Below are 17932 nucleotides of genomic sequence, written 5' to 3' on the forward strand. Positions count from 1 at the left end.
ATTAGCCACGTCGCCACTCAGTATGTGCAGTTGGATGCTGAAACGTTGTCCGTTGACAAATTTGTAAAGGTATAACAGCCTCCACAACCACACTCGTGCAGAACGCGAGAGCTACAGCTTTTTTCAGTCTGATTTATGGACGTGCCAACCGAAAAATATTGTCCATGTAAGGCATATGTCACAAAGAACAATGGGAAAGGCATATTTAGTGCCTCCCGGAAAAGTTCCAGTCAGCCTCCTGCCTTCCAGATGAAATCCACCGGACAAAAGCGCCTGCGGAATGCGAAAGGACAGAGGTCGGAGTTCACGTCGTGGCGTCACCGGACAAGCGACCACAATTCAGGCGGCGTGTTTGTGGACGCGGCGAGCCGATAGCGGGACACGGGCTCGTGGTTCGTGGCACGCACGTCGCGCTTGGGACCGACGCTAATGTAATCAGATAAATATGCATGAACCGCACATTTCTCCAGATTTCGTGCGGCATCTCGACAATGTTCATTAATAATACAATATTGAGTCAGATATCTTTGCTCAGTCACCATTAGATATGTTGTATTTCGCTCCACTCAACAAATGTCTGGCTGCAATGCTTCTGATGTTATAATTACGCTACGAGTTCTGAAGTAGAAACAGCTATATGCTGAAAAGCATCTACAGAGGGTGGAACTATAGAAAACCGTAGACACCATACATTATTATGACAAGTATGATGCGGGAAAACTACTGGCACTCTAAACAGCTTCCAGTCGTCTCGGAATGGATAAATACAGGTCAATCTTACACCACTCTTCCTGCGAAATAGCGACAAGTTCAGGTAACGACAATGGAGAGGGATACCGAATACGCAAAGTTATCTCCAAAGTTGACCACAATGGGCCAATAATATTGAGATTTGTTGACTGTGGTGGACAGGGCAAACGAGACACTTCATTCTCGAGCTCACAAAACCAGTACTGGAAGATGAAAGCTGTGAGAACAGGGGCGCCGTCGTCTTGGAACACAGCGTTATCATTGGGGAATGAAACTTTACGGCGGGATGGACCAGATCAGCCAAAATGATCACATAATCCTTGGCAGTAGCGCCATCTTGCAGATTAATCATGGAGTCTATGGAACAGTACGATACGGCTGCCCAACTTATCATCGAATGTTCACAATACTCTTGGGACGTAAACTCGACCATAAGCTGGAAACAATGTAAAACAACAGTAATCCGACCAAATGACACCCTTCCAATGATCCAATGTCCAGGTTTTACAGCTTCGCCACCACGTTTTCCTGTTACGGAGATCTGCATGACTGATAAGTGATTTTGGAATTCCAGCTAGCCCTGTGATTTCCTGCTTATGGAGCTCCCTTCGTATTGTTTTGGTACTGACAGGGGTCGCGAATGTGACATTCTGATCTGCAGTGACGTTTGGAGCTGTCGGTTCTTCATTTTTCGTCTCAGTCCTCTTCTGTATGCGGTAAAGATCTTGAAACACTATACATTCTGGCTCTATAGGTTACAGAAGCACGCACAATATGAGCACCAACAACTTGCCCAAATTCGACTTCTCTTAGCTCCGACATAACGAACTCAGAACTGTACAGAACACTGTTCTGACCATGACTGACACTTTCAGCGTTTGAAGATTTTGCACAGGTGTCGCTTGTGGCTCAGTACAACAGCGCAGCCTGCGACCTTGACTAGTATCAGCATTTATCCAGAATAAGACTTTCACTCTGCAGCGGAGTGTGCGCTGATATGGAACTTCCTGGCAGATTAAAACTGTGTGCCCGACCGAGACTCGAACTCGGGACCTTTGCCTTTCGCGGGCAAGTGCTCTACCATCTGAGCTACCGAAGCACGACTCACGCCCGGTCCTCACAGCTTTACTTCTGCCAGTATCTCGTCTCCTACCTTCCAAACTTTACGGAAGCTCTCCTGCGAACCTTGCAGAACTAGCACTCCTGAAAGAAAGGATATTGCGGAGACATGGCTTAGCCACAGCCTGGGGGATGTTTCCAGAATGAGATTTTCACTCTGCAGCGGAGTGTGCGGTAGAGCACTTGCCCGCGAAAGGCAAAGGTCCCGAGCTCGAGTCTCGGTCGGGCACACAGTTTTAATCTGCCAGGAAGTTTCATATCAGCATTTATGTTAAAGTATCCATTTTTTGCGGTGTTTCCACATTTTTGTCCAAATCGTGTAAGGTATCTGTGTGATACAAGTCAGTAGTTACTAAATCTGCATCCTGGCTTTACATTAAAACAAAAATTATTTCTCCACAAAGCACTACGTCTGACTCCACGGCCGAAACATCAGTGTGGCTGACTGCCGTGCGGCGGATCCGGCTGCAATTAGCGAGGAAGATGGCACGACTGTACGGGGCGCACACAGGAGACGTCGGCGGCTCAGATCTCCGTTCTACCTTTCCCATTTAAGTTTCCCGCGGTTTCTCTGAATAGCAAAGAACAGAATCGCTTGTCTTCATGGGCTGATAACGGAAATCCAGTTTCGTGAACCAGTACCGACTGTCGTGTTATGTGTTGCCCTATAGAAGAGGTCTGTTTTCGACAGCTCGTTGGACATAAAATTCTGTTTCTGATACCTATTGTCACCTGTAACTTTAGCAATGTCATTTGTATATGAAACTGATAAATATGCCTTTAGACCTAGTTATTTAACGTGAATTAAATAGAGAGAAATTTTCGCATTACTGGTTAAATACATTTCGATCTTAACGGATTGGGAGAAAGCTGTTTTTTGTTCCTACTAATTCCGCTATTTTAATTATATGGGTGAATCGTCTGGTGTATTAAGTTGCATTTAACAAGACGTTCAGGAAGGTTTTAATTAAAAGTAAGTTATGTGAGCAATGTTAGAGAAAAATACGAGAGGATCTGCAAGAACTACTGCTCGTGCATGGTATATCTTTGCGTGAAAATGCCGAATAGACGAATGTGAAGATTTCGGTAGCCACAACTTAAGGTACCATTACTATTTTGTAGGACATCGTGTGATCGAACGGTTTACATAATTTTTAACATCCTTAAGAGATGAATTACGTAATAAACATGTACTGTTACATGAACGGACAGATGCAGAAATCAGCACGCGGGAAATTCTTACCACAGAAGCGAACATGCAAGGGGGAACCTGGCAGGCTTACAGATAGATGGATGACTAGAAAGGAACATTGTGAGTGCAGGCAAAAATCAGAAGACGTACAATAGATTAATGGCAATGCCAGATGTACTTGACACATGGACATGAAGAAATTAATACGATATAGGAAAAGTTGGAGGACAATATAGAACGAGCTGACAGACAGAAGTTTGAAACAGTAATGAAAAACTAATTTGCTCTGTAATTTCCAGTTAGTATTATGCAAAGAAAGCAAATTATTGTTATGATGCTAGCCTTTACATCAGATCTGAAAGTGATACACTACCAAGCGAACAGGAAGAAATGTATAATGACACGAAAATAGTAGAAAGTTGGCGATAAAAGAGGAATACATGAGACGGTTTTGGAATTGAAATGATACACTAGCAAATAAGATCACGGTTGCAAGGAGATACAATGAGAATCAATGACACAATTTCGCAACTACGCAACAGAGTTATACGTACATACCTTTGTTCAGTACTCAGGCATGCAGGTGACAGCTGTTGTAATAACAGAGTGAGTGTTTCTTTGTCTCGGATGTCACGGTTTGCTAACGTAAAGATACAGAGACAGGTGTTGGAAATAGAGCTCTTTTTAAGTACTGTTGGAGAAAAACAAATTCCGAGTGATTATGTAAGTGAAGCAGACACTATCTCATACTACGTGGGGCAGAACACACCGCACCGCCTGGAGGCCAAAGATCAGTGCCCGTGGCGTACATCACATCTCAATTACGTAAGTGACAAAGGCTTTCATTCTACACTCATCTCTGCGGCGTCCCCTAGGAGCCAGGGGAACGGGGACAGCGGCTCCAGGCCGCGTCCGGCTGAATGGCTGCCCCAACCGCGTCTACAATTGCTGAGATGATGCTATTACGCGACGAGCCGGCACTTCCTTGTTCGCCATACCGTTTCGTAACTGGTCACTGGCTGCTCCCGTTGCGTAAAGGAAGACCGAAGGCACTGCCGTGCAATCCCCGTACCTGTTCTCTCTTCTATGGATGCTAGGCCGCTAGCACGCAGGCCGATGTTAGCTGGAGAAGCAAACAGTGGGCGATCGTCTCCTTGTATGACATGGTGTGGAACCGTAATGCATAGTTACCAAGTACACAGCCATTGTACAAGAAACCATACTGTACAGAATAACGCAAAAAATTATCTAATTTTGCAATTTCCTGTTGCGGTAATTGTAATTTCAGGGTAGAGTTTTATTCTTAGTTAGAGGATAAGCTCATCAGAGTTTGAAATGCCCGGGAGAAATTTTTCTTTGGCATTACAGATTACCCAAGTCAGTCAAAACATATTTACCGCAGCACGCCCCGTCCCAGTGTAGCAACCCTATACCGTGGGCCACAGGCTAGACCTGCAGTGAACTGCGCAAGAGAACTCGTGATTACGTAGTGCCCGCCAGTCACCCATCGTTTCGTAAGTCCCGCGACGAGTTTGGCGTTATATAAAGCTGTCGCGTGCATCTTCCTGGAGGTATTGTTGCTGGGCCCACCGTTCCAGTCCCAATGCTGATTGTGTGCCGTCTAAAAATGCAGCACTGTGGTACTGCTACTCACGTTATCGTCGAAAATATCTCTGCTGCGATAGAGGCGATGAACTGACACTGTCATGTTTTAGCGGCTTGTAACTGCAACTACAACATTTTCGTTAAATAATAACGGTGTATAAAAACAGTAACGGAACACAAGTTTCTTCCAGTTTTATATACATCAGCAATCGTTCCTTCTCAAATGGGCGAGCGAGTGAACTCAGACTCGTTGCCATGAACCGCCGTAGGGGTTGACAGTTGATGACGAGGCGGGAATTACAGATTATGAGAAAAATGATTTCTTTCACTGTAGGAACAAATTACTACTTTAAAAAAGGAAAATTTCTGCCACGAAAGCACCTCATACTTATTTGGAATATTTGCTGCAAATCATTACGTAACTATCCAGTCAGCGCTGCTGACGTGTTCAGAACTTGGCATTCCTCATGCAGCGCAGGTTACTCGAGACAGGCTAACAATGAACAAGACTCGCTATTGTTTGACGATGTTGAAAACAAACAAAAACACACACACACACACACACACACACACACACACACACACTACCGTGAATTTCCGGGAAGGCTAAAATGATGTCAAAAATGACAAAGTCAATTCATCAACGAGGAAATTTGTTTCCATATAAATCACGGGAGGTGCAAAGGATTGGTTACAAAGAGATTGCCACCAGCAAGGCGTCACGTTGGCAGTCTGTAGCGAGAAAACAATTGCAAACCCACTTCCTCCTCTCTGTGCGCGGGCTTCCCAGTGCTTCGCAGTAACGGTTTCGCCTAACTGTGCGCGTTTTCGCGAGCGCACAGGCGAGCGCCGCAAGGTTTTTCTAGGTAGCAGGCGTGACGGCCGTTCCTCGTCGCCATGCCGCAGCTCCTGACTCAGGGGACAACCGCGCCGCCCACAACGTCACCGCTGACACACGGCGCGCCGTCTGTCAACACCTCCTACTCATGGTGCCAGAGAATAGTCTAACCGCTCGTTGCCTGGGAGACACCTGCATGGTGCCGACATGACTCCAGGTAACAGCTCACTACACCGTGCAGCACACTTAAATCTCAGATGCATATTGGAAGTGTCCGATTCTTCATTCAACAGAAATTCAACACTACTCAAAACAAGGTGAAGGTTATTTCCAACATTGTCCCACAAAATTCTACGAAGCATTCATTCTAGCTGTAACCGAACGATAAAGACATTTATTGAAACTACTTCCATCTACGCTTGAAACAAAGATGTTCTTCGCTGCGTCACGATCTTTTTACGAAATTTCAATCACAAATTTTCTCCTCCGAATGCGAAAATATTTTGTTGACGCCCACCTACATAAGGTGAAATGATCATCATAATAAAATAAGAGAAATCAGAGCTCTCACGAAAGGATTTGTGTTTGTTCTTCGTGTTCGAGAGTGGAACGGTACAGTGGTTGCTTAAATCTGGTTCGATGAACCGTCTGCCACGCACTTGATTGTGAATTGCACGGTAATAATATTAGCGACAATTTAGTAAACAAGTGCTGACATGAGGAAATCACTCACTCTTCTATCTTTCTTATTCTCAGAATGAGATTAATATACAAAGACCAAATCATCTGGCAGTATTGTTTGAAAGTAGATAGACTTGGACTTTCTTGCAACTCAAACTACTTTTCTGTACCAGAAGCTATAACAAACTACCGTCCCGTTATTCTGTCATTCGTCTCACGTCCTGACCACTATAATTACGGAACTCAAGAATACTATATTTTTCTGTGTCTTACTATTATTCACCGACTGTTATAAGATTGAACTTTTCCGGATTTCAATTTATAACTGGTCTTTCTTACGCAGACTGACTGACTGATTTGCATGTTCATATTAGGTCAATGACATGTGGTTAATGTTTCTATTACACATTCGTACCGGACAAACAACCCTAGGTTCATCCTCTGTTCTCGTTGTTTGTGCACCTTCGATGTGTCCGACAGACAGGAATTCCACGGACTCGAGCAAGATTCTATCGTAGTCCGCACAGGCGTCTTGTAACTGTAGCTTTGTCTTCCCAATCACCGCCTGTCATTCGCTTTTCCTACATGCGACCCTACTGGATCGTTCCAAAAAGTGTATTGTGTGATGATGTTTAGCGACGCGGTAACCGCGGAGACCTGGTGACAGTGCAGTGAAGAGAAGAGAACGGCGAGGCAGGCGAAGCTACTCACCGATGACGAGGGCGTCGTCGTACTTGCGCAGGGCGGCGGCGACGTCTTTCCGCGCGAACAGCTGGTTGCCCTGGTCGCGGAGCCGCGCCGCCGCCAGCTCGGCGGGCCACCACTTTTCGGTGAGCGCCTGCACGAGCACGTTCACGTTCACGTTCGCGTCCCTGGGGGCGGCGGGGGCGGGCAGGCGCAGGCCGCAGCGCCGGCACGGCCGGCCCGCCTCCCGCACCGTGCACACGCGGCACAGGCTGTGTCCGCACGCCAGCGTCACCGGCGACACGAGCACGCCCTCGCAGGACGGGCACGCGAACGGGCTGAGTTCAGGTCCCGCGGCCGCGGCGCCGTCTCCGCCCCCGGCCGCCGCCGCGCAGCCGCCCCCGGCGCCCACCGCCGCCTCCAGCAGCGCGCTGGCCAGCTGGCGGACCCGCCGCCGCGCGGCCGCACTGCCGTCGCACTCACCGCCGCTCATCGCTTCCGTCGCGGCCTTTGCATCTGTCACTGACCGCCCGGTTTCCCTGCTCCCTGGCCTGTGTCGCCTGCGTGGCCGGTGCGCACTCCTCACTGGCCCGGCACTCACCACCAACTAACTGCGCGCAATCCTGCTCGCACACTGACTGCCTCGCAGTGAACGACTTTACGTAAGCCGCGCCCCGCGCCGTGCCCCCTCCAGGCCCCCGCTCTGCGCATGCGCCGTGGCTCCGCGCCGCGCAGCTCCTGCTGCCGCCGGCTTCGGGCACCGTATAACCACCTCACCGGCTAAATGTGGGTGCCTCCGCTCACATAACGCCTCCCATTTGCGCTACTTCTCCTCGTCCGCACCCAGCTTTACATAAACCAGACCGGCTATTGTTGCCAACAGCGCCCCGAACGAGCAGCCGCCTCCCTATCATCAGTTTTCCACTTAAAAAAACCGCATCAGCAACAGAAGCATTATTGTCGTTCATTCCGTTTTAAGGAAAAAGTTAAAACACAGTTTTCCTGGTATTTTTTTCTGTCTTTCTTTTTTCTTCCCCAAAACTTCTCAAATATTCGCCATGTTTCTTATTCCTCTTTTCTGTCCACTTCCTTGCTGCTCTAGTTATGCCTTTGCTCAAATTTTCGTTTTCAGATTTTTTTCCGTATTCTTCCTTGTCTGTCATATGTTCCGTGGAGATGTTAAATTTCTTGAGGTCTTCCACGATTACGTTTAACCAACCGCTTTTCACTGTGCTGTCCAGGTTTCGAGAGGGTGCGTTTCTGGATGAGGTATCGAGTATATTGCTTCCCCCTACTTATACCTCTTGAGGAGATCACGAATGCAAAATCAGAGAGATTCGAGCGCGCACGGAGGCTTTCCGGCAGTCGTTCTTCCCGCGAACCATACGCGACTGGAACAGGAAAGGGAGGTAATGACAGTGACACGTAAAGTGCCCTCCGCCACACACCGTTGGGTGGCTTGCGGAGTATAAATGTAGATGTATTTCTTGTCACTACGTTAAAAATCTTCTTAATCGGTCTGTTCGTTCATCCTATGTATGTATCCCAAGAACTTTGCCCTTCTTGTCTGTAATCGTCTCCGTTTGTTCATACAGATTCTTCCTGAACCGGCTCACAGGTCTTTCGCAGTATTTTTCCTTCTTGTTTTTCCATCTCCTTGATTTTCGTTCTTCACTTGATTACTGTTTTTTCTGAGGCATACAATGCGTCTGGTAGGACGTCTATAGAGCCTGAATATGGCACTGATGGAAGTACTTATTTTGTTGTAATGGTTCCGTTTAAGTCTGTATGCTTTTCGTAGTTTTGTGATCCTTTGTTCATTGAACGTCGCGTTTAGTCCTCTTTTTCTGTATAACGTCCCCGACATATTTTAAATTTTCTACTTGTATTTTCTTTCCATACTTCGTTGCCTATGGGTGTCTGCCTATGGATTTTGTGTCCATGTACGGCGTAGTCCTGTTATGGATGAGATTTAATGTAGCGTGTGTAGAGCTTCTTTGGATTCCTTTCTGTTATATGTTTTGATGGTTACAACATCAGCAAAGGCTAGACATTTCATGCTGACGGTTCTATCCTTGTGTTTCCTCATGTTAACACCATCGATTTGTTTGTCCCATGTTCTGAATATTTCCTCAAAAACTGAGTTAAGTAGAAGGGGTGAACATCCATCTTCCTGTGTCACTCCTGTCTTGATATTCATTTAAACTTAAATTTGTACATAAATAGAGTGAGACTTGTAACTGTCTCGCTAATTTTATGAGCAATGATAACACTGTTCGGTTTTGGCATGAGACACTTTAGCAAAATGCTGCCATTATCAGGTTTGCAACTACTAATTATCCATCACTTTGTATCACTTCTTCTGTGTAACTGCAGTTTTTGTTATTAGATTACATAGCGGAGTTTTGTCGCTTCTGCCAAGAAATCTACTTCTGTATGGTATTAGTTCCATTAAATAATGTGTAAGTTAGTTGTTGTAAGCTTGAGGGGCTCGTTTCTGCTCAGTGGAAGTTATGTTAGAGCTTTATGAAACATAATTATGAATTCTCTGCTCGGGGTTCTAGTCTAAGCCCCAGTCTGAACCATTTTCACTCTGATTAACAAATCTCTTAGTGCTTTATCTGCTCCAAGAGAGCAGGAGAACTTCTGTAAGAATAATCCTTCGTGTACACAGTGTCTGTCCGCGATGGTCTGTGCTCTGACATGTGATCGATGGCAATACAGACCGGCCTTATAAGTTGCAGCCCCGCAAAGCAACAGCCTATGCTCTGTAAACGGCAGAAACCGACAGGCGTCAAACACACGCATGAGAGATGATGATGACGATGTTTGGTTTGTGGGGCGCTCAACTGCACGGTTATCAGCGCCCGTACAAATTCCCAACCTTTGTTCAGTCCAATCTCGCCACATGCATGACTGATGATAAAACGATGAGGACAACACAAACACCCATTCATCTCGAGGCAGGTGAAATCCCTGACGCCGCCGGGAATCAAACGCGGGACCCCGTGCTCGGGAAGCGAAAACGCATGAGAGATATTTTAAGCGAACTATGACGTTATGAAAATCAAGTAAAAATGTCTATGAGGAAGCTTGTGCTTAGGTTCATGAACTAGTTTGTTAGTTTCTCAAAATATCCCCCATTCCTCAGAAAAAAATTGTCTTCTCATCCGCTCTTCACTTTAGAATATAATACAGTACATATATTAATTGTACAGCTACACTTACTTATCATTCAGGGCATTACAAACACCCTCCAAAACATATTTTAGTTTAGCTAGAATCATAACGGAAATAACAATGTGGTGCTTCAAAGATATAAAGTGGTCACTGTGAACTTCAGCTCTAGAATACTTCCCTCATCTTCTGTATTGGTGAAAGTGTTAACACAGTAAAGAAATAGAAGCATGTAACTACAGATTATCTTACGTATGTTCAGGGAACCGTTCGTGGTTCGTTTAATGCTCAATTGCACTGTCGTTCACGTGTTTCCCATCCTTTGCAACAAGCCATATGCTATCTAATAGAAGGTTAGTAGGGTTCAACCAGGAAGGCAAAGCAATCTGTTAGCATACAGTTTCTGATCTCCAGATCGGGTTAAATTCCAAACGTCACTGTAGTGTTTCTTGGTGTGTGGGTATGTGACACTGCTGATTGTGATCCATCCGTCTCGTAGCCAGGAGACGGCGTTAGCGAGCCTCTTCGTGGCATTCGAGGAAAAGGAAGGAAAGATGGAGCTTAATGCCCGAGCAACTACGTGAGCAGCGGCTGAGCCAAGCTAGAATTCGATTATAAGGGCAACGAAAGGATTCTTCCGTGACCGTGTTGTAGAGATCTGAAACAGGATGATTCTAACTAAATCATTATATGATTCTGGCGTCTCAGTGACCACAGTATTGAAGAAGAGTAGTCTTTTCGGCATCTGGTTTCATTCTCTCATCATCTTCATTACTGTGAAAGACGCCTGTTCATTCAGCACTTTCACTTCTTACCATTATATTTTGCTTTTAGTAGTTCGCGATATTTATCTTTCAAATACTTTATGTGAGTTTGATATAATCAGTTTCGATTAACCAATGTAGTGTAATAACCTCTTTCCATGACCACTGGAGCAATTTTAGATATTGAGGGAGTCAGTTTATTTTCGACCTATGGGAATCGTTCGTAGGTTGTGGGCCGTTAGGTCCTTCTCGTCTGAAAGACTGAAAGAGTATTCGCTGATCTAGTCTATTTTCTGTACCGGGTTTGGTTGGATGCTTGTTGCTGGAGCCGTCCTTGCATGGGAGACTACCTTTGTCTGGTGGAGGTCAATGCTGTTGTTGAGATTCTACAATAAATAAAGAATTAGGCGCACCCATTTCAATATGCCTGCCGTTGTGAAGCTTTGATAAAGTGGCGACGTTATATTGGCATCGCTTGATCGCGATTACTCCGCGACTAGGAACTGGGCTGTGTGCCAGGGCGTGGTAAAATGGAAGCTCATAGATTGCTTATACTTAATTAAAAGGAGGCCGTTTTTAGTGCCGTACATTATCTTTTAATTTCACTCTGCTGTGAAGTCAAAGCCGTTACGCTCTCTTGGAGTATAAAATAGTGCTGCTCGTTCATAAACCGTGAGATGATGAAAGGATTTTCCTATTGCTTGTCGTGAATCTGAATATTGTTTTTGTAGGTCTGAGTACCCACGTGGGCTTCTAAAATAATTTCTTGTGCCCCTTCTTGGCAATGTAACGTCCTCCAAGGTATTCGGGTGCACTGCAGGATCCAATCGTCGAAGGTCCGCGATATTTCGGCGAACAACTGTCCCGCCACTGTCAGGTGGTGATTCCATCAGCACCACCTAATGATGGCGGAACGGTTGTTCGCCGAAATATCGTGGACCTTCGACGATTCGATCCGGGAGCACGCCCGAGAACCTTGGAAGCAACATACACGCCGGTAAAGCCCCAGATCACATACACTATAATTCCTTATCACCTTACTTATTTTGGATTTTTTCGAGCTATCCCCTATCATTCTTTGTATTAAGTCACCAGATTGTGGCACGGTGGATGGCCATCATATTGCTGAATCTTGCGGCATCGCTTCGCCATCCTCAAATATTCAGGGCGCATCGGAAATCAAATACTCGATTCCGATCTCACAAGAGACCAGCAATAAGCATGCTATTAGGTTCCGAATTCAGCTAAGGTAGGTCGACGGGTGCTGATTTGCCGATTGTTGTTTGTAATGTATCGTGAGTATAGATTCCGCAGATTAATACGATATTCGTATGCCTTTACGAAACAATATTCACTGTGCGATGTCCAAGTATTAGCTATGCAGACCTATTTCCGCTGCTTTAAATTATGAAAGTACATAGGCGTGGGACTTTTCTATTAACCTCTACGAGTCGGATAGCGTTTCCAATTTTATTTATTTATCATTTTTTGCGCTTGAGAACTGTACATTTTGCGTAGCTTGAAAGTTTCAGAGCTTGATTATAACTGCTTATGGAAGGAGTCTTCGCTTTTTGTCGCAGTACACACGTCTTTCAGCCGTGAACGCTATACCCTATACCATACAAGCACTCGCGACAGCCATTTATTCTGCACAATTACACTTGAGACAATACATCCACACTTTAACTAAACCACCAATCCGTAATAACGAAGAAAAACCTCTCCAATTATGCTGTTTGTCTTCCCCTGCCCCACTCATCACCACATTTTACAGTTAGCTATATCACGGCTAACATTATCATATGATTTATCTTTTTCGCAAACACTACTCGTAAGAAACAAAATATGTCTCTTACAGAGACATTGCAGTTGCACTAAGGAGTGACGGTTATCAGTACTGAAGCGGAAGAAGCACACCAACGTGTCATGCAGCTATTTCAGGCTTTCATAAGAGGCTTCGACGAGAGCGGTGTCTTTTGTTGGGTACGCAGGCAGTATGTACCACAATGGCGAGTTGCGCCACAGGTCTGTCCTCAATGTTATCCCCGATGCTGTCTTCCCTCGGTAGTGAGCGAAGTGGACTCACAATCAGGAGGATGGTCGTCCAAACACCCAACCGTCCATGTAGATTTAGGTTTTCCGTGATTTCACTGAATCGCATAAGCCGAATGCCGGAATGGTTCCTTTGAAAAAGAGACAGATAATTTTTCTCCCATCCTATTCCTCAATCCGAACTTGTACACCATCTCCGAACTTGTGCATCATCTCTAATGACCTCGAGGTCGACGGGATGTTAAACACTGATATATCTTCTTCTCTCCGCCTTTCTCCCGCCAATTAACATTAGTGTGGTGCAGTTTCCTTACCCTGACTTTCATTCCTGACGGGGCCTCACTATATACCAATCGTTTGATATAACCAAGATTATGAAAGCACTGCGTAGATAAGTTAAAGATTTTGATTAGGGAGGACAGATAAAAAGTGGCCATGTGATTTGCTAATCACGTATCGCGGTGGACGTGTTGACTCAATTGAGGTGTGACTTATAACATTAAAGGTTGTTGTTCGTGTTACACTTTCTAAGAAATTAGTACTGACGCAGTACATCTGCAGTCTGGAAAACATCACACTCTAGAAGGAAACAAACAAAGGTATGTAAGAAGCAGACTAGCGTTCTGAAGAAAAACAGTGCCTTAACTAATCATATTTAGTAATGCAAGAGTGCGAGAAAGAGTTCCAGAGTCCGAGACCCTCAGCAGAACACAGAAATAGAAAAGCGGACAGCTGAAAAACCATAAAAGCAGGAGCTAGAAATATCTGAAATGTGGTTTCACAAACGTGTGCGTCGAATCAAAGGACAAATAAAGTACGAAGTATACAAATAACTGGTAAGAGGGACGTGAAAATAAAAACCATTCTGCACACAGAAATGTATCTATATTTTGGTAAAACTGTATTTATCTTTGTTGATGTTCATGCGGAAAGAACTATTTTCTGTTGCTTTCGCCGGCCGGTGTGGCCGTGCGGTTAAAGGCGCTTCAGTCTGGAACCGCGTGACCGCTACGGTCGCAGGTTCGAATCCTGCCTCGGGCATGGATGTGTGTGATGTCCTTAGGTTAGTTAGGTTTAATTAGTTCTAAGTTCTAGGCGACTGATGACCTCAGAAGTTATGTCGCATAATGATCAGAGCCATTTGAACCATTTTTTTGTTGCTTTCGCCGAAACATTTTTGCGAATAAACGGAGAATGTCATTGTTTTAAAACAATTAGCGATCTAGGCTTTCTAATTTTTTCTACTAATGTAACGTCCCATTAGGAAAATTATTAATGACTGTGCTGATGAACCTCTTAAGTTACTTGATTTTCAAACAGCTGAGCAAAACTGAACGTACTCAGATATTTCTCTGTTTACTTATTCTGATCAACACTAAACTGACACACAATATTTTTAGCGCAACCCAATCTGACTTTCAAAAATCCCTACAAAAGAATGGCCCTGACTAACAATAACCTATACCTTTCATGCATCACTTACCTCACAAAAATCTTCGTTACTCGAAGTACTGCAATACAGCGAGCGCCAATACTGCCAGCTAAATGAAAGATTCTAACTACTGAAGGCACTAACTACTGATAGGCATAGTTAGCAAATGAAAGATTTTGATAGAGAACAAACTATGTATTTACCTTAATAATGTTCAAGAGTCATCATATATATATATATATATATATATATATATATATATATATATATATATATATTAGTGAGAGGGGACGATCTGGACGTGTGTCGGTCAGAAAAAGGAAATTTGTAAAGATGGATGTCATGAATTGATATATATATATCCAGATCGTCCCCTCTCACTAAGCGTTAGGCGGTACTAGAAAAACTGTTAAAACGGCTCTGAGCACTATGGGACTTAACATCTATGGTCATCAGTCCCCTAGAACTTAGAACTACTTAAACCTAACTAACCTAAGGACATCACACAACAACAAGTCATCACAGGTACTAGAAACATACTGCTTTTTTATAGTCTTTTACCCCAAGGAATGGTTTGTCTTTAGTTCTATCATTGGAGATTACATGAGTGCACCAGCAAGACAAACAATAAAAAATTACATATAGGAGGTGCGACGCGAAAGTAAACATTACGTCCACAGAGCGGGAATCTGTGTATGCCTGGACATGAAACGGGGATCCCTGTTAGGCAGCAACTGCAACGCCACAATTGCGTTCGTTTCATAAGGGTCGCAGCGCAAATAGAATTGCCGTGCCGGACGAAGGCGCATCATTCCATAACCGGATGGGAGTTTTATAAACGCTGACGGGTGACCGGGCAGGCCGCGTAACGCAGCCGCCCCGGTCTTGATGTAACTGGCCCTGGGAGCGCACAGCTGTCGCCGAACCTTACGCGCCGCCCAGTCCTTACGTACTAGCCAGCGGTTTCGTGCAGGTTTTCCTTCTTCTCCACGGAGAACAGCTTTTCGCAAACTGTGAAATACAGCAGGCGTCCGCAAAAAAACCCGGATGTGGAGTCGGTGTCGGAGGTCGCCCAACAACCTCACAGGTTTGTTTGTTCACTCGCAGCTTGTAGAGATGTCGCCGTAGTGTCAACCGTAGGGTCCACCATGAGTAATATCAGCTTCTCGATACCGTTCGACACATAAAAATGATACTTTGGCAACAAAGAATTCCGGGTTTAACATATGTAAGGCGCTCTCGCTTACCTTGGATCGCACAGGCACGGCAAGAATGGTGTCGTGTATTCCTGGATGGAGTACCGCGTTTGATCAAGTATATTGAAAGAAGAGATGGTGAACTAGATCAGTACTGTGGTTTCTGAGGTTACCCTGCTGACTGGAGTGACTAACACTCAATTTTTAGTCATCTCGTCAGGTACTTACGAACTGACAAGCTGATAAGAGGGGAAGCAACAAACACATACGTAAGATAGTCGTTCGAAGCACCTGGCGAAGAAAACTAGATAACTCTATGAAATCTATACTAATAATAAAAGTGTAAAAGCGTCGTGTCTGTTTGAACACACTAATCTGCAAAACTACTAGAAGACTTTTCGAGGTTTCTGGGGCGTTTGCTGGTTACTTGAGCGTGACTTGGGGCAACATATAGGCTTTATTTCGTGAAAGTCGGATCACGGAAAAAAGAAGTAGTAATTGAAATTGTCACCGAAATCGTCTTGTGCAGCTGTTTGAACATGCTAATCTCCAAAACTAATAAACGAATTCTCATGACGTTTTCACAGAGTACTTTAGCGTAGCTTGGGGCTTTTCATTAAAAGCGGATCACGGAAAAAATATCGTAATTTATAGTTTTAGGAGTTTACTCAGCTTAGTGGTTCGGATGTGGCGGTGTAGTTCACCAAAGAACCAATAGATGGCGCTGTTAATTTAGTAGTACAGCAAACAAACAATACATGGCACTGTTGTTTTTTTTTAACACAATATTATCTTTACGAATATAAAAGAACATTGAATTTACTTGCCTATGATATATGGATTTACTGATTTCGCTTTGCGTAGTAAAAACATAACGACATTGCTTTACTTCTTTCGATATGTTTTATTTATATTCATTAACAGGAAAAACGTACACATCCTTCCCCAGGACCAGGCTAGGTACTTCCTAGAACTAGTTCGTTTGTTGCTGGTCAACTTGTTGCATAGACTCGTAGGGTACATTTTGCGTCCGTAACTGTTCGTCTGTGTACAGGACGCAGGAGAGCTTCTGTAAAGTTTGGAAGGTAGGAGACGAGGTACTGGCAGAAGTAAAGCTGTGGGTACCGGCCGTGAGTCGTGCTGCGGTAGCTCAGTTGGTAGAGCACTTGCCCGCGAAAGGCAAAGGTCCTGAGTTCGAGTCTCGGTCGGGCACACAGTTTTAATCTGCCAGGAAGTTTCGTTCGTCTGTGTAGTTTTTTTTCGTAATCGAGACTTTCTTTCATGTGTTATTTGCGACCTCGAGACTTCTGCAGCGTGTGCATGTGTTTCGTCGTCACCTTACTCTGTGGATCATCGTCAGTGCTGCCGTCTTCATCTCACCGCCGCCGCCGCCGTCGACGACGTCAACCACCAATCACGCATCAACCACTCTCTCGCCGCCGTCGCCATCGCCACTTCTATCTGTTTGTCGCCGCCATCCCACCACACCTGACACAGCTGTTTCCATGCCTGTCATATCGGAGACACTCACCGTTCACAACTCCACCACAGCTCGTCACCGTCGTCCCAGCGCCGCTTCGACGGCCGCTCAGCCCATTCAACGTCGCTCATCACAGTCCGCCATCATGGATCATTCCATAATGCCTTTCATCTAGAACTCTCCTCCTCCAGATCTCATTGTTCTCTAACTCACCCCCTACATCTATCCTCCCTTACCTAGAGTATCCTCTCCCACCACAGTAGTAATACATGCATATCTCTCTGTCCCCAGCTCCCGCTACATTTTCTCTTTCAGCCACGACTCACAAGCCACCACGGCCGCATAGTTAACAGCACAATGAGCAACGACTGCCGCAGATGACATCATAAGCATCAGTTCCTCAAGTCTCACCACTCCAACCAACACATGTCATGCTGAAGGATATGCACGACTCCCGGTAACCCTCACCAATGTCACATCCCCCAACCATCCCTCCCTCCAACAACCGTTAAAAAACTAACAAAACCTCAAAACACCGACATCTTTGCACTCCTCCACAAAAAATCCGCAAACTGATCCCACTGACACTCAGCGTATAGTCACAGCTCCTCCCCCTCCAACATCTTCCCCTACCATGCACACCTTCATCCTGTCCAACCCAGACCCAGAATTCCTCAAATCCAAATCCCTCAGCCTAGAAATCAAAAATATTTACCAAGCCTCCACATACAACAAATCATCCAAAGAAAAGATTCTGTATTCCTACAGTTTCTGAATCCCCATTTTCACACTTACCGCCTCTCCAAGAATTCTTGCACTATCTTTGGTCCCAAGGCCTTAACACTTCTTACCACAATACCTCATGCCAAACAACCCGAACCTTCACCACAGCGATCACCAAAGTCAGCACTGAGATCTCAGTAAGGAAGTAAAATCTGAACTGAGCAACAACCCGAATTTAG

At 45.0% G+C, this 17932-nt stretch overlaps 1 protein-coding gene across 1 annotated transcript in view; it reads right to left on the minus strand.

Annotated features, from left to right (window-relative positions):
• The window catches only part of LOC124593932 (LON peptidase N-terminal domain and RING finger protein 3), a 190526-nt gene extending 173425 nt beyond the window's left edge, over window positions 1–17101 (minus strand). Inside the window, exons 1-3 of the mRNA XM_047132285.1 lie at window positions 17022–17101; window positions 7532–7620; window positions 6897–7238 (exon numbers count right to left, since the gene is read on the minus strand). Coding sequence (XP_046988241.1) covers window positions 6897–7238; window positions 7532–7620; window positions 17022–17101 — 511 coding nt within the window. The remainder of the gene's footprint in view (window positions 1–6896; window positions 7239–7531; window positions 7621–17021) is intronic.
• Between the last annotated feature and the right edge of the window lie 831 nt (window positions 17102–17932).

Source organism: Schistocerca americana, chromosome 1 (genome assembly GCF_021461395.2).
Source record: "Schistocerca americana isolate TAMUIC-IGC-003095 chromosome 1, iqSchAmer2.1, whole genome shotgun sequence".
Classification (NCBI taxonomy): Eukaryota; Metazoa; Arthropoda; class Insecta; order Orthoptera; family Acrididae; genus Schistocerca; species Schistocerca americana.